Source organism: Callospermophilus lateralis, chromosome 11 (assembly GCF_048772815.1).
Source record: "Callospermophilus lateralis isolate mCalLat2 chromosome 11, mCalLat2.hap1, whole genome shotgun sequence".
In the NCBI taxonomy this organism is placed as follows: domain Eukaryota; kingdom Metazoa; phylum Chordata; class Mammalia; order Rodentia; family Sciuridae; genus Callospermophilus; species Callospermophilus lateralis.
Genome location: NC_135315.1, coordinates 1,799,051 through 1,826,365, shown reverse-complemented (window position 1 = coordinate 1,826,365; position 27,315 = coordinate 1,799,051). Strand labels below are relative to the sequence as shown.

Below are 27,315 nucleotides of genomic sequence, written 5' to 3'. Positions count from 1 at the left end.
AGTGACCTTAAGTAAATTGCTTTTTAAAAGAAAGCATTGGGTGGGGGTGGTTAGTACAGTATGCCTGGTCTATAGCATTATCTCCCTAAACCCCTGCTCCTGCCATTTATGTCTCTCTCCTACCTGGCAGTCACTGGCAGAGCTAACAGGCCATAGGAGGCTGCACCCTGCCCCTTTGGCAGGTGTCACTGGGGAAGGGGCACAGAATTTTGAGTGTTATAAACCAAGATTAAATGATACCTGCTGAGCACTGAAATTGAAGGTGGATGTCTGAAAGTATCATTACTGCTGACTGCTTCACCGTGTAACAGCCTCATCCAGGGGGAGAACGTTTAATAGGCACCTCATCATCACCAGGCCCAGATCTGGAGTTACTGTTCACGTGAAACTGGCGTCTCAGGTTCCCTGGCTCCAGAGGCTGATTCAAAATTAGTACGTTCGGCCTTAGTGATGCGTCATCACTCTTCAGCAAGACATGGTTAACGAGGCTGGGGATGTGGCTCAAGCGGTAGTGCACTCACCTGGCATGCGTGCGGCACTGAGTTTGATCCTCAGCACCACATACAAATAAAGATGTTGTGTCCGCCGAAAACTAAAAAAAATAAATATTAAAAATTCTCTCTCTCTCTCTTTCTCTCTCTCTCTCTCTCTCAAAAAAAAAAAGACATGGTTAAGGTGCTATACATCCACGGGTGGGCTCTGATTTGATCTCTCAGTCTTCTGGTTGCCACACAGAAAAGCAGCTCCTTTCTCAGAAGGTTTTCCCATTGCTGAGGACATCTGCCACTCACTCCTGCCCTCGGGCAGGGCATTTACAGGGAGGACAAGTCCATGCGCTTTAGTCTTGTCAGAAGCCTCAGTCAAGGCGAGGAATCTCTTGTTTCCTAAAAACTGCAGGCTTAATTGGCTTCCTCACTCAGGTTAAAAGCAGCAGCCGGCGCCCACGCCCCCTCTCCAGCCTGCCTAATTCCCATCTCAGCAGAAGGAGGCCAGTGTCCCACCTCATCAGTTTATTGCTGCCCAGAGAACTCCTCATTATAATAGCATGCTGACGAATGGGATGGGCAGAGAGCTTCTGGGCTGCAGTTGCCAGCAGATTCCACCTGCAAAGCCATTCTTCCTCTGTGAGAAGGGATCCTGAGGAAAGGGGCACTCCCTGTGTCCTCAAGAGCAGAGCCTCTGGGAGCTGGTGAAGTGCATCTCGCTCTGTAGGCGCATTATCCTTAATGTGCTAATGGATTTTCCTGCATATAGACCCTGGACCCCCAGTCATGCCAGGCTGACCACTTAACATCTTGTCCGTGCTTCACAGGTCCCTTCCTCTCCAAGAATAATGGCATTCCTCACCTCTGTGCCATATGACAATGTTTTCACGGCTCTTACATGTTACTTGGTCTTCGCACCATCTGAACACAGGTTCCTGAAACCTAGCTGGCAAGCAGGAGAGCCTGGCCTTCTACCTGGGTTCTGTTTCAGATCCTGCCCCCTTTCCTCTCTTCCTCAGCTCCATGGGCCTGGAGCCTCCTGAGACATTATCCTCAACCCCTGAATGTCCAAAGCATGATCATTTCATTCCTACGAAGAACCAGCAGTTGCAAAATGTCCCCCAAATCAGCCAGTCCCATGTGGAGGTTGGGCTACCAACTCCAACCAGCCTCTGAGCCAGGCTGCTTCCTCTGCATCACCCAGGAAGCTGCGTGCCTGGTACGGCAGGAAGCCTCTTTCCTCCCGGTCACCCATCTCCTCCATCCCCAGGCCTCATTCTTGCCCTCCACCCTGTAGCACACCCTCCCCTTGGGGGTCTTCAGCTTCCACCAGTGCCCCTGCAACTCGACTCTGGTCCCACTCCAAGCTTCAGGTCTGTGTCTACCTTCTGCTCAATGGCTCCCTTGTGTTTCACAGGCACCTCCAATACTGACCACAGGGCTCGCACCCTGGAACCCCGTACCAAATGTCCCCCATCTCTTTAGGCAGTAGTGCAGGAGGTGGGCTCCCCTGCCCCTGCCTCTACAGCACCTCTTACCTCATGGAATCAGCCCCACGATGTGGCCCTCGTGTGGGAGCCTCAGCTCTAGTCTGGCCCCTTCCAGGCAGCCTTTGTTGCCACTGCAGGAGACCTTGGACCTGGGGCCCTGCTGCGTGTCCCTCGTGCCTCAGCTCCTACTAGCCCTTCCATGCCTCCTGGCCCTGTGTGACCTGCTGCTTCTGCCTGTTTCCCTTCAGTCCCTTTCCTTCCCGGCTCTCGCTTCCACCCTGAGACGGACCTGCCCAGTCCTCAGGCTAGCTCCTGCAGACCACCCACCCCCAGCTCCTGTGGCTCTGGTCATGCATGCTCAGGTCACCTGTACGTGGGCTGTCAACTCCTTTGTCTCCCAGCAGCAGAGTGGGACATGATCACACCTGTCTCCAGGAGCAGGCCTATGCTCACGTAGTAGGCCTCAAAAGTGTGACAGACAATGACCACAGCTGGCCATGTTCATGTGTTCCAGTGACCCTGAGAGCTGGAACCGCTTGTGCACCAGGCAGTTGGCCCAGCACTTACCTTTGAGTACCTCTGCCTTTGATCAGGGACTTGGACCTCTAGGAGGCTCCTGTTAAAACATGACCATGAGATGAAATCCATAAGTATTGTATCGGCGTGCATGACTTTCCCTGTGTTTTATGAGTCCAAGCAAAATCCCCTGAAAAGCTTCAGCAGGCGGGAAGCTGTCAAAACAAGTGGTGTCCGGTGTTGGATACGACCCAGCAGGACCAGGTCTGGGGGTTGGGGGCTGGGGAGACGGAAGCCTCTGTAAGCACAGCAGCCTGTCCAGCAGCTCATAGCCAATGGCGGAGGGCTTCCCCAGAGGCACTCAGGTGCTGCCCTTTGAAGGTTTGTTGGGCCTAGTCCCTTTCCCTTAGCTCAAGAAGCGTATCCATGCACAATACCTGAGCTGTTCCCAAGGGAAAATACCTCTCAAGGAGCAAGACTCTCCATGCATCCCTCGCCGTACTTATGGGAAACAGGGGCCCAGCTACACTCACACGCTTCTTCCTCTGTCTCCTTTCTCCTCCAGTCGTGCCAAGCTGACCTCGTGAAGGACAATGGCCACAAGTACTTCCTTTCCGTCTTGGCTGACCCATACATGCCAGTAAGAACCGACCTCATTTGTCTTTTGGAGGGTCCTGGGAGTTGGGTCCCCTCCCTCCCCCCGACATGTGTGTCTGTGCAGCTCTCTAGCGAGGAGCAAGGTGGCTGTGGCCACTTGCTTACGGAGTTCGGGGTGTGGGCAGCTGAACATGCCGTGCCCTTCCTGCCCCTAAGGGAACAAGTTGGCCTGCATCCCAGGGGGCTTGGGGGGCTCGCGCCCGTCACCCTTTACTGGCAAATCTTTGTCCCCTCCCTAGCACCTATCCACCCAACTGGATGGCCCTGCTGGCACTCTCACATCTATGACAAGGTGCCTCAGGTGCCTCGTAAGCCCTGGAGTGTGGCAGGATCTCAGGAGAAGGAAAGAAGAAGCTTATGTTTTAAATATTTTTATTATTAAATTATTAAAAAATTAGATGTTCACGGATATGATATATCCTAACTTGTCATAACATCTTAAGATCAATGTCATTGTTCCCACCTCCAGCCCTAGCATAGGAATGAGGGCAGAATAGACACCCCAGATAATTCCTTAAAGTAATTTTGCCAGAATATTTAAGTATGTTATCATTTCCAGGTCACTTTGGTTGTGTAAAGGAACTTCTGTATGTAATTTCACCCTCTACTTGTTTTTCTAAACTAAATGATAAAAGAGAGAGGAACACAAATAGTACAGAACTGTTATACAGCAGGTCATTGGTACTTGTGTGCTTCACTTCAGTAACATATCTAAACATTCCCACAGGCGGTTTGATATACTTCACATGAGTCCTGGAATAAACCTTCCCGTTACTCAGAGCAAGTAGGAAAACCAATCTAGCAAAGGAGAAAGGGCTAAGCTGCTGTGGACAGGCCGCAGCTCCAGTGCGTGAGAGTGTGAGGGTATAGCCAGATTTGAAAGAGAAGAAATTGTCAAATGCCAGAACTGAGAGACCCATGGAGCCCTGGTGGGGCCTCCAGGATACCACACTCCACACAGACCCTGCACCTGTGCAAGTCGAGGCCCTGAGCAGACAGCACTGCAGCCGCATTCACTCCAGGAGCCTGCGAGGCGTGCCCTGTGCCCTCACTAATAAGGACAAGCAGAGCTGCCCCGCTTCTGAGAAGGACCGCTTGTCCATGTCTGGGTAGAAGGAAAAGAAGGACCACCTTGGGCCTGTTCAGCCTGTGGGGAAGTGCGTGAGCGCCACAGCAGGAAGTCATGAGCGCCACTCCCGGGTCCCCTGGGGGCTGGAAGATACCTATTGCCCAAGGCCTGGGGACTCTCCCAGAAGCTGGCTTGCCCTCAAGGCCTCCGTCAGGTACAGCAGGAAGGAGAACTGGCCAGGCCACAGTAGGAGAGCTGCACCCAGGAACGGAGGCTCATGGAGTCCCTGCAGAGACTGAGTCAGCATAAATGAGAGTGGCAAAGGCCCAAGACAGTTTGTCTAACTACACCAATGGTAGATATAGGTGCTGTTTTTTCAAAATAGTTTTATGTCTGCAAAGAAAACTGCCCTGTGCTTCATACCTGTCCTCAAAAATAAATAGGAAGATCTGAGGGAAAGTAAAAAGTGGAACCTATAACAGAAGAACAGACCGTGGTTGTCGCTGAGAACTCAGCAGGTGGAGTGGATGGTGGAGGAGAAGCCACGGGGTGTGGTGTGGGTGAGTTAGAGAAGACTGGCCTGGGAGGAGCAAGACCCAGAGGGTGAGACGCAGCGCCAAGTCCACTGTGGCTCATCTCGTTCCAGAGCCAGGGGAGGTGAGGCAGAGGAGAAGCCACAGTCAGGCACGCTGTGACTGAGAACTTGCCAGATCTGGAGGAAAGATGGGATTTTGGATTTCAGAAGCACAATGAGTCCCTTGAAAGCTCAATGAAAACAAATTCACCAAGACACACTTTAATCCAAGTAGCAACTGTCAGAGGCATGGAGGAAAGTTCCGGAAGTGGCCAGCCGCCCGCCCCCGAAGGCTACCTGCAGGGCCAGCCCCTGGGTGGTGAGGTGACACTTCCCACTTCTAACTCCCAGAAGGCACCAGCAGGCCCATGAGAGCCCAGAGGGAAGAGCAGGCCGCGGGAGCGGAAGCAGTGGTAGACATGCTGGCAGGATGTCAGTTGCCACCAGGTAGAGGGAGAGATGCAGAGCGCGGGATTCAAGGCACTGGGCCGCAACAAGCAGGGGTGCAGCTCACATAAGACTGCCAGCGAAGGCACCATGCAGAAGATGAGCACAGGCAGAGAGGGGAATGGAGGTTGAGCATCCCATAGGAAGCCAGAGGGGGATGAAGTCAAGTTAGGATGTTCTCTGCTGGCCTTCCCTGGCCCCGCTCATGGCACTAACAGGTCAAGGGTGCAGTCTGCCCACCCAGGTGAGCCCAAAGCTGCTCTTGCCCTCTGGGTCTTGCTCGTCCCAAGTCAGAAAACAGCAGCAAGGTGGCCCTCATTCTCAGCCATGCCTCGGCCACCCTGAGGATGTGCAGGGTGGTGCTGCTGTGCTAGGGAACCAGGAGCCACCTGGACAATGTGCACCAAGGCTGGCTTTGTTTTCCAGGCTGAACACAGGACCATGACGGCTTTCATTCTTGCTGTGATCGTCAACAGCTATGCCACAGGGCAGGTGAGTGTCCCGGTGGCTGCAGTCCCCCTGAGCCCTCCCCTGGCATGGCAGAGGAGACTGTTTCACCCCACATGTCACAGAGCTGACGTTCAGCCAGGCTGCCATGTTTGCAGAGGGCACTGTGCTTCTGGCAGTCAGCCTCAGAAAGTGGGCCAGCAGGGCACACCAGCCAGGGCTGCTGGTGCACGATCAGCAGAGGCCCGGCCCTTCATTTAGCTCACCATTGTGGGGGCGGATTGAATCCATGGGGTTTAAAATGAGGAAAGTGGAACAATCCTGTATTGTGACTGAGCAAGAAATGGCAGGTGCTGCCATCCAGGCCCAGAGTCTGAAGGCAGAGAATCACCTGTCTATATTGTCCTGCCCTGTCCAGGAAGCCTGCCTTCAGGGGAACCTGATTGCCATCTGCCTGGAACAGCTCAGTGACCCCCACCCACTGCTGCGCCAGTGGGTGGCCATATGCCTGGGGCGGATCTGGCAGAACTTCGACTCAGCAAGATGGTGTGGGGTGAGGGACAGTGCCCACGAGAAGCTCTACAGCCTCCTTTCTGACCCTATCCCTGAGGTGAGTTGTCCTCCTGTGGGTTGCTCTAAGCCAGACCAGGGTGTCGGGGTGCCTCCTGCCCATGTTCCTACTATTGTCTATGGAAAGATCATGTTGGAACAATTCAGAGGCTTTCCCAGGCTAGAGCGTGGCCTTATGTCCCAAGATTCCAGGGCCACGTGGAAATCACACAAGCGGGACCCTGGGATCTTGGTGCAGTCATGCACTGACAACCTTTCTGAGGTCGAAGGGGCAACTGTGGGCAGGCCAGGCTCTGCACTGCAGCACCTTGTGGGGCCAGGCCTGGCTTCAGCTGCAGCAGCCTGCGACCAGCACCCACCCCTAGCCCCTGCTCCCAGGCAAAGGCATTATGCACGTCAGCCACACAGCCCTTGGCTGGCCATGGGGGTGGAGGCAGACTATCCAGGACCCCACCTGCCTCCTCATCCTGTGGATCAGCTTGAATGGAGCCCATGAGGCTCCCAGACCCCCCAATGGACTGAGACCTAGCACCTATGGTGGCTCCAGCTGCCCTCAGGGTAGGTCCCTGGGGGCTAGAGCTTGGTGCAGGCAGCCTGCTATTAGCAGTGCCCTCACTGCCCTTGGGGGCGGGATGAGTTCTCCAAGCCTCTCAAAGGGAGGTGTCCTCAGGAATAAATCCTCGGGGAAATATCTTTAATTTACTTTCCAGTTTGTTCTCAAAGAAACAAGGTGACATAATACTAGAAGTGTGGAGAGCCGAGGAGGAGCTGGAGGGAGCAGGCGCTGGGCATGATGTCCCCTCAAAGACTAGGCCAGAAGAGAAGGAGGACCCAGGCAAGCTTGCCATAGGTGGCCAGGGAGTTGGTCTGAGTGTCCTTGCAGCCAGGAAGACAGCCTCCCCAGGCCTATGGTCCCTGTGGTAACTGAGGGCTGGTGGTCAGAGGCCAATCAGTGGTCCCAGCCTGAGGCCAATGGGATGTCCTGGCTGGTTCTCATGTGTGGTATGGGGCCCTGGGCAGAGTCCTGGGCTTTCCAGAGCTACTGCCCACGGGCCAGCCTCCTCATGTCCACTACACATGGACTCAAACCAGATGGAAAACCAGTGTCATTCCCCCAGACCATGTAATCACTGGGATAGTGCCTATAAATATGAACAGTGCCCCTGAGATATGAAGACCAAACGTGGCTCTGAAGTATCAGAGCCCATTTAGAAAGGACTTGTGAAACCCACCAGGCCCAGAGGGCAGGGCAGGGGCCACCAAGTACTGTCTGTGGAACAGGGCTGGCAGGGTTCGCTTAGGCCAGATGGCGCTTTCATTCAGAACAAAGCTTCCATTTCTGCAGGTCACACCACAGCTAGGATGTGGTACATGCAGTTGCTGGTTGGTGCCCTCCTGCCCCAGGAAGTAGACCCTGATGCATTGTGGCCAGCTGCAGGGAGAGGTGGGCCCTGATGACACAGGTGGCTAGGGAAGGGTGGCTGAGTCCCTGATGGCAGGATAGTGAATAGGAGCTTTGGAGCAGGGACCTTCTGGGTGGTGGAACACAGGACCTGACCTGATTTCTCCTGCTGCGTGGCCATCTGCTTATCATGATGCTGGTCACCTGAGCTGCCTGTCCCCAAGTTGCTGATAAAGCACTCTGCCCTCACGTCTTGGGTACTTAAGGAAGGCCTCCTGCTGAGAGCACGGGTGTGTGTTGGCTGACAGTGTTGGGGTAGATCCTGGTGCACCCCATGATCTGCATGTGGAGGGTACTCCGCAGAGGTGCAACCATCTGCCTAGCTCACTAAGGCCTGCCAGCTGCTGGTGCTGCCCAGTCTCCCTTGTCACAGGGTGGCAATATCCCCTGTGTGACCTCAGGGCTCACTCTGGAGGCTATTTGTTGGACTTTGATGGGGACAAGGGACCCTGCAATGTTTGTCAAAGACCATTACTGCATAGTTGTCAATGATTCAGGGTCTAAACTGAAACTGCCACTGTTCCAGGTTTGCGTGGAGGGCACTGTCCTCTTGGCTTGCTGAAGGGTTCTGAGTGGCGGCCCTCTGTGCACTTCACACCTCAGTGGGACTTGAGCTAAGTCTCTTGGCGAGAGCAGTGGCACCTGTCCCAAAGACACCAGCCCTTGTTTCAGGGATGCTCTGTGCCCATCCATCTGGGTCTCAGGTCTCCCTATGGCTTTGGAGAGCCCTAACATCATCTCTCACCTCCTGTGTTATCAGAGAGCAGAACCTGCCTTTCGGAGGAACAAAGCCTCTTAGTGAGACATCTTATGGGTGGGCAATTTGCCCAGAGAGGAAACTTGAATAGCAGCAGGAGGGCCTGGCTGTCCATGTGAGAGGGCAAACACTACTCCAGACACTCGACCGCCTGCTCGGACCCAGATCCTGCCTTGGCTGCCAACAGAGGTGGCCCCTCTCCTTCCCAGGGAGCTCTGCACCAGCATGCCCGCCCAGGAGCATGGGCTGCTGTGTGCGCCGCGCATGTGCAGCTGACAGCACGCAGCTTCTTCAGCGTGCTATGAAGGCCTGCAGCTGCTCAGCACTCTCCCTGCCCACTGAGGGCTGCAAAAGCAGCCTTTGAGCACGCCCAGGCTGCCACAGTGCCCTTCCCGTCTCTGGCGATGGCACCAATCTTTTCCCTTAATTTCCACAGATTATTTTTGATTAGGTTTTGTATGATTAGGAAAAACACAAGAAGTATATAAATCTGCATCTGAAATGTCCAGAATTGGTTTTTATTGGTGATGCTGGTCTTTGTCTTAGGCAGGAGTCCTGATCCCCCTGTCCTCCCGTGCTATGGTCCTGTTGGGCACAGAGCCACTTGTGGGACGGAAGGAGAGTGAGGTGTGGGGGCTCAGGAGCACGGCCCCAGACCTGCAGTGCACCCCATCTGCAGATTGGGAAATGCCTCCTCAGGATCTGGAGACCTCAGTTTGTGCTGTGGAGCTCTGAGTGGCAGGGGCTCACAGCTCAGGAGTTGAGACCCACTGGACCTTCCCATTCTACCTACTGTGACTCCAAATGCATCCAGAGCATTTTCCAGGATCCCCCACACAGACTACTCAGGCCCACAGAAGTCTTACCAACTTTTATTGAAATTCTTGGATTTTTCATGTTATTTCCTTGAATCTTCCTGCCACTCCTATGTTAGAGATGAGGAAATGGGCAGCATGAGGTTGGCTTCTTCCCCAGGATCACAAGACATTGGAGGCAGGAAAGCTGAGCCAAGACCCTTGGACACCATGCCAGCCCAGGGTGCTCCCCTCATTACCTCTGGACCCCCAAGGACTCAGCCTACCCCGACCTCCATTCCACTGTGTTTCCAGAGCTGTCTCCCATACTACCCCTTCCCTCTAAGCCCAGTCCAGCCCCTTCCCCTTCCTGTCTTGTTCAACCACAGATTCCACAGTGCCCAGGGGTTCTTTCAACTCCAGAGGAAATGTAGCTCCCACCTCTGCAACCTGGTCCTCGTGCCTGAAGCTGGGGCCCTGATGACCCTCTTTGGTTCCCCTGGACTTCCCCATCTCTGCTCCATCAATACGAGTGTAGCTCTGGCTTAGAGTACTGTTCAATGAGCACGTGTGAAATTGAGTTGAGCTGAGCTTATCTGAACTGGATTGGATTGACGTGCAGGCTTCTCCCGGCAGATAGCAAACGCCACTGGACCTTCCCATTCTACCTACTGTGACTCCAAATGCAGCAGGAGGGCCTGGCTGTCCATGTGAGAGGGCAAGCATGGCATAACTATGACCCCATTCCTTGCCTTGTAGGTCCGATGTGCAGCTGTCTTCGCCCTTGGCACATTTGTGGGCAACTCTGCTGAGAGAACAGACCACTCCACCACCATTGACCACAACGTGGCCATGATGCTTGCCCAGCTGATTAATGATGGGAGCCCCATGGTCCGGAAGGTATGTGAGGTGGGGTGTGTTCTGCGGGTCACCGGGAGAGTCTGACAGGGATTTGGGTAGTTGGTGCAAGTGGCCAGTGCAGGATGGTGGCAGTGTCTATGAATGACTTGGCAGAACCTGACCCCAGCTCAAAATAGTGATGGAGAGGATTCATTTTGTAAACAAATCCTGATTTGTTTCCTCACATCTTTTCAGATCTCTGAGCACTCATGTTGTAGCCTTAAACTGTCCTAAAAGATATGGATTGTGTCCATCTCCTTGGACTAAGGCATTTGGCCTGAGTCACTTTAACTCCCGGACTCTCCTCATTCCCTCTTAGGGGCTGAGGCTGACATAGCTATGAATGTTCTAGAGGACGCACTGCAGCTTGGCAGCATAGCCTGCTTCGGTTTGGCTCACCAGACCTTGGGGTCGAATAGAGCAGCCCTTTCCGCCCAGGGTGGCAGGACTGATACCTTGCCCACCCTGGAGTTGTGCACCCACATGGTGGCCCCAGGAAGTCCCACATTGCTCCCACCTAGCTTCCACAGGCTAAGTCTGGCAAGCACGCGGTGTTCTTTGGAGGCCCTTCGTGCCTCAACGGCCATCTGCTTGCTCATGGCTTGTGCCCATGCCGGTGTCTGATGCCAACTATAGTCCTGCTCTACTCTGTTCTGTTGCAACTCAGTGCAGGTGTTAGTTCACAGGCCTGTGATCCAGTGGATTTCCAGCTCCTGTGAGCCTAACTGTCCCTTCTCCCTCTCGACAGGAGCTGGTGGTGGCTCTGAGTCATCTTGTGGTGCAGTATGAGAGCAATTTCTGCACTGTAGCCCTGCAGTTTATGGAGGAGGAAAAGAACTACCCCTTGCCGTCTCCAGCAGCCACAGGTACAGCTGGTGACCCTGGCCTTCGCCACAACATCAGCCATCACTTAGTTGGGCCAGATCTGAGTTGAGTTTTCTGTGGATGGCCCCCAGGGTTTCCGTTGTCTTGAGCATTTAGCCAAATATAAAGGACAGGAAAAGGGGCCACACTCTGAACCTCTTACTCTTTTCCCTCCTTCATTACCCTTTTTGGAAACCAATTTCATGGAAATCTTGAAGGATGGCAAAACTGTGGCACAGGGGCTTGCAGAGAAGAGCATTAGCATCTTCCTGTGGTGACTAATGCAGCCGCATTGCCGTTGGTTGAGTTTCAGTGAGTCAGGCGGAAGCAGCCTCTGCTCGCTGGAGCACAGTGGTTTTTGACACTGGTGTTTCATCCTGGTGGACTGCCTCTTCCTCCAGGTCACAGTGGAAGGGGCTCTGACCCCCAGCAAAGTATTCCTCTCTGTCCATCAGGGAGGATGAAGAATGAGCTGCTGGACCAAAGCAGCCAGTGACATGGAGGGAGGCACCCCCAGCAGACCAGCGTGATGGAGCTCAGCCCTGCTGGCGCTCCTAGGCAGGGTCCATGACCCGCACTCCTGAGCACCTCGTGGGGACAAGCTCACTCTCAGACTGTGCACTGTCCGTCCAGCTGGGTCCCAGGCTCATGCCAGATCTACTGAGCTAAAAAGCCCTTCTTCTACATTCCTTCTGCCCCAGTGGCAGCTGCTGGCTTCTTGCTGCACCTGCAGACTTGGGGGTGTGTGCAGGGTGTGCGGCCTCCTGCCACGAAGCCTGTCACTATCTTTCTTTCTTCTTACCTAGAGGGGGGTAGTTTGACCCCAGTGCGAGACAGTCCGTGCACCCCCAGGCTGCGCTCTGTGAGCTCCTATGGAAACATCCGGGCTGTCACCACGGCCAGGAGCCTGAACAAATCTTTGCAGAATCTGAGCTTGACGGAAGAATGTAAGATCCTGGAACTCGGTGTGGGTGGGAAAGGTTCAGGGTGTTACTTTAGGAAACTTTTATCTAAGCAAGTACCACTCTGCCTCAGCCCTTCTCTGCCAAGACACGCACCCCGACTTCCTGTCTGCGGTGCGACTAGCCAGCTCTCTAGGGAATCTCCTTCTAGTCACAGGTGCAGGAAGGCTGTTATAGTTGAGCACACAGAACAGCCGAGGGCACTTCACAGACTTGCAGGGAGCAGCAGTCAAGGCTTGGGTGACGTGACTGCCATCCCCAGGAGACCATGAGGATGTGTGCATGCATTGTGCCTGTGTGTGTTAAGCCTCGTGTTGTAGAAGAAAAGCCCACCTCAGCAGGCTGTTAATTGTCAGAGCAGAGGGCAGGCCCTGGCACCACCCTGACCTGCCCCATGTGTCCCGGCCAGCGGGCAGCTCGGTGGCCTTCTCCCCTGGGAACCTCAGCACCAGCAGCAGCGCCAGCAGCACACTGGGCAGCCCCGAGAACGAGGAGTACATCCTGTCCTTCGAGACCATCGACAAGATGCGCCGCGTGAGCTCCTATTCTGCCCTCAACTCCCTCATAGGTAAGCCACCCCACTCTGCCCTCCTCCCTCAACCCACGGGCCGGCGGACAGCACAGGCCTTGGTCCAGGTCAGGCAAGTGGGCCAAGACTATCACAGTTGAACAAGAAAGAATCAAAGTTGACTGAACCACCAGGAGGTAAGAACAATCTGCCCCAGGACACAGGGAAGCTGGGGTCACTTTGTTTTGATAGGACGATATTTTGTGGGCCAGTTCAGGGATAGGGGAGCCATTCAGCTCTATGGTGTAGGAGGGCTGTCATCACTGTCTCTCTATCTGCACTGGATGGACCTGTCCTGTTGGTTTCCAGCTATGTGTTCTTGCACCCTGGGAGACTGGCTGTTTGTCACAAGTGGGCGACTGGGGTGCTGGTATCAAGGGAGTGGAGGCCAGGGGCACTGGCCGACTCGCCACACCACCCAGGCCAGCTGTACCCAGTGAGGTGAGAGCCTGCTGCAGGAGGCAGAGGGCGTTGCTCCTGGGAAAACCCTCGGGCCACCTGCAGAGCCTCCGCCTGGTACCAGGTTCTGCTACCTGCTCGCTGGTGTCTGTGGAAATAGGAACTTGCCGTGTTTTCTCTTCGTGACTGTTTTTGAGATTGCTGGCAACAGATGTAGCCCTGACCCAGCAGCCTCCTTCTCTCCCGTTCTGACCTCCAGCTGGTCTCAGTCTTCACAGGGTGTCTTTAATGTGGAGAAACACGTTGTATGTTCCACAGTGACAGGGACCAGCATGTGGAACCTGCGTGTGCTGCATCCCCACTTGCGCATCATAGAGGGAGCCTGAGCCCTGCCAACCTGCTGTCCCTGAACCCCTGGCAGATACAGCCGCCCTGGAGGCCTCTGATGCCACAGCTGCCCGGCGGCTCGGGGCCTTGCAGGCTGCCTGGCGTTGGTATTGACCTCGGCAATCTGCCGTCTGCTCGCGTCACACCCACAGAGTCCGATCCTTGCTCTGCTGTTGGGCGAGCGACACTAGGCGAGTTGTGGCTGTCTCTTTTTCTATAAGCAAACAGGACTTGCCCCCTACCCCCCGGTTACTGGGGTGCTGTCCCCACTCCCTGTTCCCCATCATACCTGTCTCCGCGGGCTCCAGGCCCTCCTACCCATGCCCAGTTCCTCAGGGTTCTGACCAAATGGCCTCTCCATAGATGCCTTCCCTGCCCACACCCAAGGAACGCATGTCTGATTCCCTGTCCCTCAGCCCACCGCCAGGCGTCCCCTCTGTCTCCGCGTTTGGTCTGCTGGGCCTCCCAGCCCTCCTTACGCCGTGCTGGCACAGGGCGGGTGTCCAGCCGAGGTGGTGTGCACACACCGGCGCCTCTTGTAGGCCCCTGAGTGGAAGGGCTGTGTGAGGGGTAGTGGCTCATTTCTTCAGGGCGCCTAGCTCCGTTGCTTCAGTGCCAGCGCTCGTGGTCCTAAGGGGCTGTCTGGCTGAGAGCAGGAGCTGATGGGAGTGGCCTCGGCTCCTGTGCACTCGCTGCCCTTGTCAGTCTGTCAGAGTCCGTTACTAACTCTGGTGCTGCGCGCAGCTGGTGCCCCACTAGAAGTCCGTCCCCTGTCCTTGTGTGGGTGCCGCTCAGCCGAGGCCTGGGTGTGTCTTCCTCAGGATTGCGCCCGCGTCTCCGGCGCTCAGACACAGACTGGGAGCTTTCCTTTTCCACAGTGCATCTTCAGCAGCTCCTGCATCAAGTGCTCTCTCTGTGAGACTCAGTCTGGCTGCTTCCCACAGTGGCACCTGTTGTCCCTCTCCACCTCCTCTTCCTAACTCCGCTGACGCTCCGTGTCACCTATGCCTGGCCTTCCCACTGTGACTAAGGGAGATCCCTCAGCCAGTGGGAGCCCTGGCACCGCGCTGCGGTTGGGCCTCCAGCCTGGCACTGTGGGGCGACCTGTTCCAGCTGTCCTCACGTGCCCCTCCCCCTGTCATTCCTGCGGCTGGGTTCGCTTTTCTCCCTTTTTTCATTAGTCTTACAATGACATTTGTTAATTTTTTAGTGTCCTCAAGTTCTAACTTTGCTTTGTTGATTTTCTTTGTGATTACTTCTTCACTTTGTGTTCCTCTAATTTATCTTTATTCCTTCCTTGTGTGTGTGTGTGTGTGTGTGTGTGCGCGTGCGTGCACACTTCTGGGGATTGAACCCAGGGGCTTTTCCACTAAGCCGCATCCCCTTTTTATTTTTTATTTTGAGACAAGGTCTCCCTATGTTGCTTACTTAAGTTGATGAGCCTGCCCTTGAATTTGCAGTCCTCCTGCCTCAGCCTCCTGAGTTGCGGGGATTACAGGTGTGCACTACTGTGTGCAGCTTATTTCTTCCTATTTCCTTAGGTTTATTCTCTTGTTCTTTTTCATTTCTGAAGTGAAAATAAAAACAGCTCATTAACTCTGAGTCTTCCTTCCTTCCTAATGAAGAGTGTGAACTTGCGAGCCCCCGTAGGGCCTCTGATCTCCACCCCTCCCACTGACAGGCAGGGTTCTCACTCTTCCGCTCTGAGTTACTTTCCGGTTTCCATTATGATGCTTTGAGAGTTGAACTCCTCCCCCAGCACGTTAGTGTGAGATATCTGGCTCCTGGCTGGGCCGAGCTGGAGAGAAGGCAGCCCGGACACACCTGAGGCCTCAGGACTGGCCCCACCACCTCGCAAGGCTCAGGGGACCTGCTTGGTCCTGCCTATAAGGGCAGTCTGTCTGGTGGTTCTGTAGGGCTCTGACCAGCTGCTCCCCAGAGGACCAGCGGCACACAGGTCTGGCCGCCACGCCCACCAGAGTGTGAGACCTGAAGGAGGTGCTCCGCTCACCACACCAACTCACAGGGCCAGTCCCTTTGTCAAGCAGCACTGCGGGCCTGGGCCTTTGATGGTTTGCCTACACGCCTTGTGCCTAAGGCACTCGGCGCACACACAGTGCTGCTGGATCACCCCAGGAGACAGTTCTCTGTCACCTGTGAGATGTGCCTTTGAACTGGAATGCACCTTTAATGCAACCAAGGTGCAGTGGTAGATGCCCAGGGCGTCTGGCTGGTGGCACAGGCCACGGGTGAGTGCTCCCTAGCTCCAGGGTCTGGAGGTGGTTCTTCGGCAAGCAGGAGAGCCCAGCCCACGCCTGCCTGGGCTTTGGCTCTGGCCCTGATGCACTAACTTGTCCTGTACACCGTCTCTGTGGTGTTGGGTCAGGGATCTTTTCCTTTGAGGAACACAGACTGAGAGGAAAGCATAGGCATCAGGGTCTCAGGCCCTTGCCTCCTCACTTGTTCCTCTCGATGATCACCTGTCCCGCCTCCCCATGTTCCTGACACCCTTCTGTGGGAGTGGAGTAGCTCGGTGGACAGAGACTGGAGAGGGCCTGCATCCAACAACGAGGGCCCAGCTGTGCTGCACCCTCTGGACCCCACATGACGGTGGCTACAGTGCACGTGGTCCCTGCGCCACGTTCCTCTCCATGCCCAGGCCAGAGTGCCAGCCCCAGGAGCATGTCCCTGTGTGCATTCCGTCCCCACTTGTCCACTGGCCATTCAGGACTTGATGGAGAGGGGCACGGTGGCCTGCTACCAGCCATAGGAGTCTTGTCCCAGAGGCACTGCCTAGGGTGGAGCTAGAGGCCAGGGTCAGGTCTTCCTTGCTGAACAGTGGCATTTTGTACCAAGCTGGAAATGCGTCCCCATATAACAAATCCAAGGTACAGCTGATGCTGGTGGAGGGGAGGGTGCAGAGGGACCACAGCAGCAGCCTGGTGCCAGCCTGGCCACCATCCTCCAGCCCCTGGTCCTCAAGACCCTGTTGTCACCCCTTCGCCAGGAGGAGGAGACTCCAGGAGTCACAGTCGGAGTCAGACCATAGCCCAAGCCTAGGAGATGGTCTGAAAGCCAAGTCCTGAGCCCTCTGCCCGGCTCAGAATCCCAAGACAGAATAACTCCTGGAGAAGAGCCCAGACACCACCCTCAGCCCCAGGCCTCCTCTGCTGTTCCTGCCCTGTGGCCTGACATGACCACCTCCAAGCCATCTCTGTCCCTTCCCTTCTTCCCCTTGGCTGGGAGGGTCCTTGGCAGCCTGCATGCAGCTCAGCACGATACCTGCCAGGCCTGGTCTGGCTAGAGCTTGCCTTCTCCTCCACGGACAGGCCCTGCGCTCAGCTACAAGGAAGCAAAGCAGCGGAGCACAGCAACCCAGGGATCCCACCCTTCTGGCTGGAAAAGGGTGATGAGACCTTGGATGGCTCTGGCCCCTCTGCTCAAGATAGACTGCTTTTAAAGCCAAAGCCTCCAACCCAAACCCTCTTGCCATTGCTGAGAGCACACACAGGCACAGTGGGGCGCGTGGCTAGTGAGGTGGTGCAGGCTGTGGGGCTCTGACCTTGCTGGGAGCAGCTGGGGCCACAGCTGGCAGAGGGAGAAGGGAGGGCAGCATAGCGTTGACCTGGCTCTCCGGAAGCTGCTTCTGGTCGTGGCTCAGCCTCTGAGGAGTCAGGCAATCCCAGAGAGCCCCTTGGGGCACCAGGGACAGGAAAGGGACAGCATAGAACCACCTCGGCTTGGGAACTGGTTTCTAAAGAGAGGTGGAAGGCTCTTGGCCACCCACAGCCCCAGATTCAACACTGAACCTGGGTCCTTGAAACCCAGGTGAGGGCTTGTCCCCACTTGTCCTGTCCATGCTGCAGGGCAGGGCTCCGGGGCTCAGGCTTGGCCACAGAGCTCTGAGTAGCTCTCCCTACATCATATGCTTTTTCAAAAAGTTGGGGCCCTTGCTCTGAAATATAAATCCTGGAAAAGTCTGTCACAGTCTTTTATTACTTCTGGTCTAGGCATGAAAATAGGTTCTCTTCACCTGGCAGGAGCCCGGCACATGGCTGGGGTCTGCAGGCAGGCCTCAGGTGTCCCTGCTTTGGGTTCACATAGTGGCCTCTATCTCTGCGGGCAGGTGGCTGTGCTCTGTTTTGGAGACAGCAGATTTTAAATTGGAGCAATCCATAGAACAGGGAACCTAAGAGAATCATTATCCTGGCCAAACAGAGAAATGAAGGTAAATAATCAGACCAATTCCTTCTCACAGTTTTGTTTTTACTAGTAAATAATTATACTATCCATTATAGTCAAAGAAACTAGCAAAAATTAGATTTTTTTATTCCCTGTTGAGTCATGAACAGTGTTACATCAAAGTCAAAGTCTGCCAGAAAGTCAAGACAGTAATAAAGACAAGTTGCTAAAAAATAAATGATAATAATGGCTAATAGGCATCACCCTCCCTCTCTCTCCCTGTGGTGCTGGCCCCTCCTGCTGGGGCCCTGCTGGCCACCTCCCCCTGGGGATCCACATCTGTCACCTCCACCTAGCACATGAGGCCTAGGGCCACACAGCTCCAAAGGGGTGGAGCTGGGACCCTACACCCCTGCCAGCGGCACCTGTTCAGTTAAGGAGCTGGCTTGGCATCTGCTGAGGGATGAGCAGCCCGCGTCCTCATGTGCCCACTCCCCTCCCTGCCCGCCGCGTGTCGCTCCCCTCATCCCACCCCCCTCTTCTGTGACGAAGGTCTGTCATCTGAGTCAAGCTGGGATTTACTGTCAGCACCACGGTCTCTTCACAGCTCAGTGTCACACGGCAACTGAGCTTCACAGGAAGCCACTTCCGATGCGTCACTCGGCCAGAGGATGCCTGTGAGACCGAAAATAATAGAGGGGACAGGGTGTTGGATGGGGGCTGTAGTGAGCGAGAGGCACCTTTGTGAGGACTTCCTGTGGCTTGGTGGAGGCCCAGCTCCTCTCGGCCTGGCCACCTGCTTCCTGACTGCAGCTGCGCACAGAGCCACACAGCGCCCTTCTCTCCTCTGCCTGCGTCACAAATCAGGGACCTGTCTCGAGAGTGACTTCGGAGCACCTTCCTCCTGCCTGCCTTCTCTTGAAAAGACAAAATGCAGGCACTTCCTGGGGGTCCCCCAGTACCCAGAGCCTGGTCCTTACAAACAGGCCATCTGCTAGGGCAGGGATGTGGACTGCATTTGAGAAAGTGTTCCCACAGAGATTCTGGATGATTTTACCAAACATTCTCCTTAGAGTTGGCTGTGATCTAGACAGCTGTTGGGAGCTGTGGAAATGGGGTTGGAGGTTCTGTTCTGAGTTAAAGCCGGGTAGAAGGAGAGCAGGGTTGAATGGGCTGGGATTTCCCTGGGGTCCTCCACACCTCTGTAGGCCTCAAGCTGGACTGGGCTGTGTCTCGTTTCTCAAAAGTTCGGGTCTCCTGCAGCCAAGCCTCCTGGCTCCTCCCAGGCACAGGGCTCTGTGAGCAGGGCCAGCACAGAGGCCTGGGGCTGCTGACCACATGAGTGTAAGTGAGCACAGGTCGTAGTCACTGCCAGGCAGTATCACCCAGATGGTGGCCTTCCTTGGGTCTGGGCCTCCCAGTGCCTCTGTGGTGGGCCTCCAGGGCAGGGACAGAGCTTACCCCCACTCAGAATGGTGAGGAAGCAGGGGCTTTGGTAAGCTCTCGTGGGGTCGTACCCTCCCAGTCTCCTCTGCAGGCGAGGGTGATGGAGGTGAAGTGCTGCCCACCCTGTGTCCATAAATGAGAGGGCGGGGGCCGGTGAGCAGCCGACACAGCACACACCCCGAGGAGCCCCTGAGCAGGGCTGGCTCTGGCCGCCTCAGCCTCCTTCCAGTCTGGGGCTTCAGTGTGTCTCACGAAGCCCGTCCCACTGACCACGTGCTCACTGAGCTACTCTATTGACAGCAGGCCTGGTCTCAGCTCCTTGGTCAACCCTGGGGCTCACTAGAGCTGTCTGAGGAAGGGTCACAGGATCACTGCTTATTTGAAATTCTCCTCAAATCCCTTTTTGTTGTTGAATAGAACATGTGCAAATTGTCCAGCTTCTCCCAAAATAAAAAGAATGCAGTTATGTGTGGCTTTCTCCCTGCCCCGAAGCCCCTGGGAGCATGTCGTCTCTGGCTCCCCCATGGGAAGCCAGCACCCATCTGCCACAGCACGAGCCTGGGCACTGCGGGGCTGCTCTGCCCTTCCCCACCAGCCACATCCCACCGGCAGCCTTCGCTCAGACCGCACCCCTTCAGGCTCCCCTCTGCCTCTCCCATCTGCTGTGGTGTGGCCCTGCTCCCCGCAGCCTCCACCCTGGGGGCTGACTCACCTGGGAACCCTGAGCAGTGTGTCTTCCTCTGACGCGCCTGGGCCCCAGTGGCTCCTGTGTCACCTGTCTCTGCACCTGGGCTGCAGCACAAGGCCTTGTGCTGTGGGCGTCTGGCACCCTCTTGGTCAGTGCTGGCCATTAGGCTGGGAGACCTTGGAGCAGAGTCATGTCACATACACCTCTCATGTTCTCCAGGAGCTCGGTGCAGCGCCATATGTGGGGTGACCAGTGGAGCCCACACACCATGCCAAGGCCACAGCAGCTCCTGGCATCTGGGACTGGAGCTCAGATGCCTCCTGGGGACCAGCGGTCCTTGTGGTCTGCAGGGCATCCCAGATGCAAATCTGCCCTGTCCTATCCCAGCTTTCATTTTGGGAAGACCTAGGCTCAGAAGATGAGAATGGGTGAGGGGTCTGTTGACCGCTGGGATTCTTGACTCCCTGGCCCAGGACCAGAGAACTCACTGGGGAGCTTCCCTAACTCTCGCTCTTGGTACCATGGTTAAATGTCCAGAAAACAGTGCCTCAGACACCAGCAATGCGTGTGCAGGAGCTGTTTCCACTAAGACGTCTCCTGTTTCTTTTCTAGGAGTTTCTTTTAACAGTGTTTACACTCAGATTTGGAGAGTCCTATTGCACCTGGCTGCCGACCCCTACCCAGAGGTGTCTGATCTGGCCATGAAAGTGCTCAACAGCATCGCCTACAAGGTACGTGCACTGGGTCGCTCACTGACGCACGCAGAGCTCATTTCCAGTCATGGGAGTTCAAGCAGGAATCTCCAGGCAGGTTGAGGACCCCCCTCAGTTTAAAAACACACCACCCAGGCCGGGCGCAGTGGTGCACGCCTGTAATCCCAGCAGCTCGGGAGGCTGAGGCAGGAGGATCACAAGTTCAAAGCCAGCCTCAGCAAAGGTGAGGCGCTAAGCAGCTCAGTGAGACCCTGTCTCTAAATAAAATATAAAATAAGGCTGGGGTGTGGCTCAGTGGTCCAGTGCCCCTGAGCTCAATCCCTGAGATAAAAAAAAAAAAAAAAAACACCTGCAAAATGCGTCAACCTGGATCATGGGATGCCCGACCTGTCTGCACGTGGCTTAGTCGTGAGGCCCTCACTGCTTCCCACACTCCTCGCATCTGTGTGCTCCGTGGTGACGTCCCCGCCTTGTTCCTCACGTCCCTGTGGCGACTGCCCCTCTCCTGGCTCTTGTGGTGAAGGACACTTCAGAGAGCTGGCTCCTGGCTTGGCTGGCTCCTGTTGTCTTCCGTTTTCAGTTTTGTGGCTGGCAGCTCCCCGCTCTCCCTCCCTCTGCTCCCTGAATCGCGTCTGCTCCTCTTCTCGGGCTCGAGGGAGAGCACAGGGCATGGGTTGAGAGTTCTCTCTTTGGGGAGTATAGACAGTCCCCGGTTCTTTTGTGAGTCCTGGGAATTTGGCCTGATGCCTTCTAGTTTCTTGTTGCTCTTTCTTTCTTTTCTCCTGTTCTGAGGATGGAACCCAGGGCCTCATGGCAGATGGGCAGTCCCTCCACCCTGGGCCGCACCCTCTATCACACAATAGAGGGCACTTGGACCTAAAGCACGACTTCTCGTGCCTCCGGCTGTCCACAGTGCGGTCACTCCAGTGTGATCACACACGTATGTAGGGTGATAATGTCTGTCTCTTTCCCCGTCCTTCGCATCCCCACAGCCCTCTCCTCCCCTCACTGCCCTCTGCACAAACCAAAGTTCTTTCATTCTTCCCCCACCACCCTCCTGCTGCCCCACTATGGATCAGCATCCGCTTATCAGAGAGAACATTCAACTTTTGGTTTGGGGAATTGGCTGATTTCAGTTAGCATCCATCCTTTTACCTGCAAATGCCATCATTTCATTCTTCTTTAAGGCTGAGTAGTATTCCGTTGTGTACCTGTACCACATTTTCTTTATCCACTCATCTGTTGAAGGGCATCTAGGTTGGTTCCGTAGTTTAACTATTATGAATTGAGCTGCTATAAACATTGATTTGCCTCCATCACTGTAGTATGCTGATTTTAAGTCCTTTGGGTATAAGCCAAGGAACAGGATAGCTAGGTCAATAGTTTCATTCCAAGTTTTCTGAGGTATCTCCATATAGTTTTCCATAGTGGTTGCACCAATTTGCAGTCCCATCGGCAGTGTATGAGTGTGCCTGTTTCCCCACATCCTCATCGGCACTTATTATTGCTTATATTCTTGATAATTCCCATTCTGACTGGAGTGAGATGAAATCCTAGAGTAGTCTTGATTTTCATTTCTCTAATTGCTAGAGATGACGGGTATTTTTTCATGCTTGTTGATCAATTATTTTTCTTCTGTCAAGTGTCTGTTTAGTTCCTTAGCCCATTTACTGATTGGGTTATTTGTGGGGTTTTTTGGTATTAAGTTTTTTGAGTATTTTATATATCCCAGAGATTAGTGCTGCATCGCTCTTAGCCCTTTTAACTTTATTTTGAGACAGGGTCTCACTGAGTTGCTGAGGCTGGCCTTGATCTTGAATTCTTCCTCCTCAGCCTGCTGAGTAGCTGGGACTGTGGACCTGTGCCTTTTACCCCGCCTCCTGGTTGTTCTTTGCCCAGCCTCAGGAGCTGCCCCACCTATGAGCAGAAGAGTATCGAAAGCTCAGGGCCCTCCCTTAAGACCCTGGAAACTCCCCTCCTACTTCTCTACCCAGCTAATCCCAGCACCCACGCCTCCCTGGAGCTCAGCTCTGTGTCCTCTCTCCCCAGAGTGCTGGGCTCACCTGGGTTTCTCTCCTCTACACTGCAGCTGGGGACTGGCTGGCAGCGGCCTGTAGGGCATATGCTGGGACCTCAGACCCAAGGTACCCAACACCTAGCATCTAAAAACAGTCGAGCAGGTCTTTCTGGTACTCTAGTTGCTTATTGAACAACTACACTCTTACCTGGCAGCTTTGCTTTTATGAATGGAGTTAAAGGTTATTTACTTTAGCATTTAAAATGTTTTTGCAACTTTTTGATCATTTCAAGCTTACAGCAAAATTGCAAGAAGAGTACAGGGAAAGGTCACCAGGTCTTACAGCTTGCTGGCACCACTCCAGACCAGGTGCCGGTCACTGCCTCTGGCCCCAGCACAGCAGGGACCATCCTTAGGTGCTGCTTGCGAAGCCCAGGAGGACCAGGACCGTGGCTTTCAGCCCACCTGCTTGTTCCTTCCCAGCATGTCCTGCAGCCCTGCCCAGCGCCCAGCACCAGCTGGACTCCAGTTCCTGCAACTGCCCCTGTGCTGGAAGCCTGCTGCCCGGCCTCCGTCCACACCACAGCTGCTCCTGTGGCTTGTGCTCTGTCTTTCTGACAGTGGCTGTGGCTGTCCTTCAGGTGGTAATGACAGAGCCCTGTGGCTCCCCAGTGTTCCAATGCAGTAGTCTCCAGTCCCATTTTCTCTAAAGCCACAGCAAGAACAATGCAGAAGTAAATCCTGGTCCTGGGCTCAAAAGATGTGCTCACATTTGGCACCCTAACCCTAGAAGCGTCCACTCACTGGTCAGCGAGACTTCATTCCCTTCCTCCCCAGAACTTCTCCTAGTGTCACAGCATCAGGCACCACCCTCCCAGCTGGGGAGAGCCTACATTATTCACTCTAGCACTCTGACCCCCTCGCTAAGTCCCTCGACATTGGGTGACCAGCTGCAGCGGCCTGCGAGACGAGGGCATTGGCGCTGTGCTCATCACTGCCTATGGAAAATGGCTAATCAAGTTAACATTTTCATTGTTAGTAGAAAACTACTGGGTTCATTCCCTGGCGAGAAAGAAAGAAAAAGAACCAATACATGCTCCAATCATCTGATTTCTCAACTGAGAATAGGATTGCTTCAAGTAGAAAACTGTTTAAAAATGTATGTTTCATTTTATGGTCTGAGACGGAGGGAGGGGAGAAAGGAAATAGGCAGGAAGAGAGGAGGAAGGGAACTTGAGGGAAGGCTGCAGGGCCCTGTGCCCAGCACCCCACCCCGTCAGCCGCAGGTCCTGGGCCCAGAGCAGCGGAAGCTTTGGCAGGCTGGGGCAGCGTGTCATGGAAGGCCTGTCCTACCACTTATCCATTCTGCCAGCCTCTGACTCAGGCTCCACCAGTAGTGCCAGAGCTCAACAGTGGGTTTGAGACATTGTTTTCACCAGGAGTGGAGGCTGAGGCCGGAGAATCACTAGTTCAAGGCCAGCCTGCACAACTTATCAGGTCTTATCTCAAAATTTTAGAAGTTGAAAAATAAAACGGGCTGAGGGTGTAGCTTAGTGGTAGAGCACTTGCCTAGAATGTGTGAGCCCCTGGGTTTTAGTCACAGAAATGGAAAAGAAGGGGTGGGGGGAAAGAATTGTTTTCACTTAAATCATTTTAAAAGCTTTGTATGGATGTTAATGAACGCTGTAAATTTAGAATTTGTGTTCAGAAAGAGCAGAGGCTGGCTGGCCCCTCCTTGCCATAGCCTCTGGCCCGCACAGGTGTCTACGCCCTCTCTACTGTTCCTGGAGGCACAGCATGGCCTGCTGGCCAGGGCCACCCTTGCACTTCCTGGCAGCCCAGCTGCAGGCCTGGGCTTGTCACTTTGTCCCAGCTACTGTGGCTTCTTGAGTATTTTAGTCATGGAGACTCAGGACTCAACCTGTGTATTTTCCAGTGGCCTTATGTATCTACCCTGGCTAAAGCTGCCTGGATCATGTCGCACTGCAATCCTGGAGCCTGGTGTTAAGCCCGCTGCTGTGACCCGACCTCTGGGAGCTGGGTGCTGCCCAGGAGCTGTCCTCCCTGCACTGCAGGAGAGGCCAGGAGAGGCGCAGCGTGCTGCCACCCACCCGGGCCCTTTGGATTTTGTGCTCAGGCTGCAGCTCGGAGCCAGGAGGGCCAAGCCCCCAGGTCAAGGAGACTCAGCCTCCTAGGTGTCACCTTGCATGTAGGCAAGCTACCGCCCCCCTGAGGAAATTACCTGACATGTCCTAACCGAGTCCTGGAGTCCCCAGCAAGCTGGCATTTGGCCTCTCTGCCTACTTGGCTGGCCTCAGGTGGCACACACCCAGCCTACACGTGGCCACCACCCTGAAGGCACACCACAGCCAGAGCAAGATGGCCTCGCTGGGGACCCTGCAGTAGCACAGCGCCACAGGTGTCTGTGCGAGCACTGCACGTGCGTGGGTTTCCGAGTAGACACGGCTTCTGGAAGACTAGGAAGCATAAGTATTAAGGGAATTTTTCTTGTTCTCATTTTAATTTCAAGAGGCGCCTTACCTTCCGTTGCAGGAACTGAAGGGATTATATTTCATTTTTACAGAGAAATGAGCCTATTTTAGATGAATTCTGAGGCCAAATTTTGTTCATCAGAAAGCGCCTTATTACTGTGGGATGCCCCTTAGAACTCTTCATTCAAATGCAGGCGTGGAGCGGGCCTGTGTGAAAGAGCCCCCTCCCTAGCTTCAGCCTGCTGTCAGGTTTGCAAACCCTCTTCCATGGCCCAAGGCTTGCATTTTGCTTTAGTGTTTATTACAGAAACCTGAAACCCTGCAGAAGTAGAAAGAGGAGAACAAAGACCCCAAGGAACCGGCTGTAGCTATGGCCCCAGCAACCCCTGGCATCATATGCCTGTATGGAATGTGGGCAGACCAGGTGTGTCAGAAACCAGGGGCTCATGTCCCTAACCCAGGCAAAATGTCCAAGTGGGAGGGAGACCAAGGCCTGAACCACCAGTGAGATGAAGATTGAGAAACTCAGGAAAGGTACTGGGAGGCACCGCCGAGCCTGCTGGGTCCCAGCACGGCTACTCACCAAGAAGCTCCTTTTATTTTTTTTATTTTTATTTTTTTATTTTTTTTTAAAGAGAGAGTGAGAGAGAGGAGAGAGAGGAGAGAGAGAATTTTAATATTTATTTTTTAGTTATCGGCGGACACAACATCTTTGTACGAGGTGCTGAGAATCGAACCCGGGCCGCACGCATGCCAGGCGAGTGCGCTACCACTTGAGCCACATCCCCAGCCCAAGAAGCTCCTTTTAAATGGTGTTGTGTGGAATTTCTCTGCAGAAGCCCCCCCAGAAAGACCTTCTAAACTAAGATGCTAGGTGGGCCATGCCTGGGACCAGCTCCATGGTTCTTGGGTGGCAGCCCCTGGACCTTTCTCCCTGGGACTCTGCTGTGCGCTCTGGGTAGCCACACAAGAACAAGCACAGAGGAGGGGCTCTGGGAGCAGCAACCAGCCTGGGGTTAGCATAAGCATAGCCAGGACTCTCCTGGCTCTGAGCCTCTGCCAGCTCCTCCCACCTCCCCCCACCTCCCAGTGTTCAGGCCGTGAGGCTGGTCTTGTCCCTGGGCTGACCCTTTGGGGACATGCATTAGCATGAGAATTAGTGGTATCACAGCCCCAGGTGGAGCGCCCTGCCTCTCCTCCTGCGAGGTCCACAAGGGAGGGAGCGAGTCAGCAGGGTGAAACTCCTTAGCCTCAGCCACACAGGGTCCTAGGTGTCTCAGGGTCCCTTCCTGCAGTGTTCAGGATCTAGGGCACTGAGCTTTGAGTGTAGCAAACACTGTAGCAGTTAATGTCATACCCAGGACTTAAATTTCCAGAAGAGAAGACTCAAGTAGTTATTCAGGAAACAGTCTGCAGGAGAAACTGTGGAGGCAGAAGCGCTGTGTCCGCGGTCTCTCCTCAGCAGTGGAGCAACAGCAGGTCTGGCTCTCGCTCAGCCTGGGGGGCTTCCAAGCTCCTGTTGAGAGTCCCTCACATGTGAATGCAGAACTCTGATGTGGAATTAGTAGGAACATTTCTGGAGCCCACACCCTCCCCACATAGAGCAGCGGTGTTTTCACTGGAGTCCGAGCCTGACCGTGCAGATCCAGAAGGGGGAGTCCCTGTTGTGCCACTGAGATTTCTCCCCGAGCTGTTTCTCTGTCGTGGGCCCAACTTCTGTGACCTGTGAGGGTCTGGTTAGAGAACCCCCTAGAGCTGTGATGCTGGAGGCTAGAGGTAGAAGTGGGCTTCACTGCTCCTGGGGCAGGCCCCGGCGTTGCCCGGGGGGATGCATCTCCATCCTGCAGCATCTCTGCCTGAAACCAACCTTTAACAAAGTCGCGCTGCCTCTGTAAAGCTGGCTGGGCACCATGCCCTCACCTCTCACCGCTGCATGCTATGCAGGGCTCAGACCCACTGCCACAAGGGAATGTAGCTCGGTCTTCCCAGAGGGTGCATCTGTGTGCCAGGTGACAATGACAGCAGAGCCATCAGGAAGGGCTCACACAGGGCGCTGGGTCTTACAGGCCGTGCCGTCCATTCTCTACCAAGAACTTGCCTAGCAAGATGCCTGCCGCATGACAGGACATGCAGGAAACCTCCCGCAGTCCCTTACTTCTGGCCTCTTCTTTCCTCACAGTGGTCACCTCCCAGGAGTGTCCACTCACGCTCACCATGTGGCCTGTACCCAGCCACGTAACCAGTGCCAAACGTGGACACACTGGGATGAGAGCAGAAGAGAGCTCCATCCGAGCATGAAGCCTGCTCACCTGGGCCCTGGGAGCCTCCCTCCCCATCCAGGTCCACCTGTCAGAATCAGAAAATGATTCAAAATGGGGGCTTCACAGCAGCAACCCAGGTGTGCGCAGCATCGTGCCTTCTGCAGGCTG

At 54.8% G+C, this 27,315-nt stretch overlaps 1 protein-coding gene across 2 annotated transcripts in view; it reads left to right on the top strand.

Annotated features, from left to right (window-relative positions):
• Rptor (regulatory associated protein of MTOR complex 1) overlaps nt 1–27,315 on the top strand; it is a 337,753-nt gene that overhangs the window by 278,584 nt on the left and 31,854 nt on the right. For both annotated transcript variants that reach the window (XM_076869269.2, XM_076869270.2), the window contains 8 exons: nt 3,057–3,131; nt 5,665–5,730; nt 6,104–6,295; nt 10,028–10,168; nt 10,917–11,034; nt 11,839–11,979; nt 12,404–12,562; nt 20,277–20,395. In XM_076869269.2, coding sequence (XP_076725384.2) covers nt 3,057–3,131; nt 5,665–5,730; nt 6,104–6,295; nt 10,028–10,168; nt 10,917–11,034; nt 11,839–11,979; nt 12,404–12,562; nt 20,277–20,395 — 1,011 coding nt within the window. The remainder of the gene's footprint in view (nt 1–3,056; nt 3,132–5,664; nt 5,731–6,103; nt 6,296–10,027; nt 10,169–10,916; nt 11,035–11,838; nt 11,980–12,403; nt 12,563–20,276; nt 20,396–27,315) is intronic.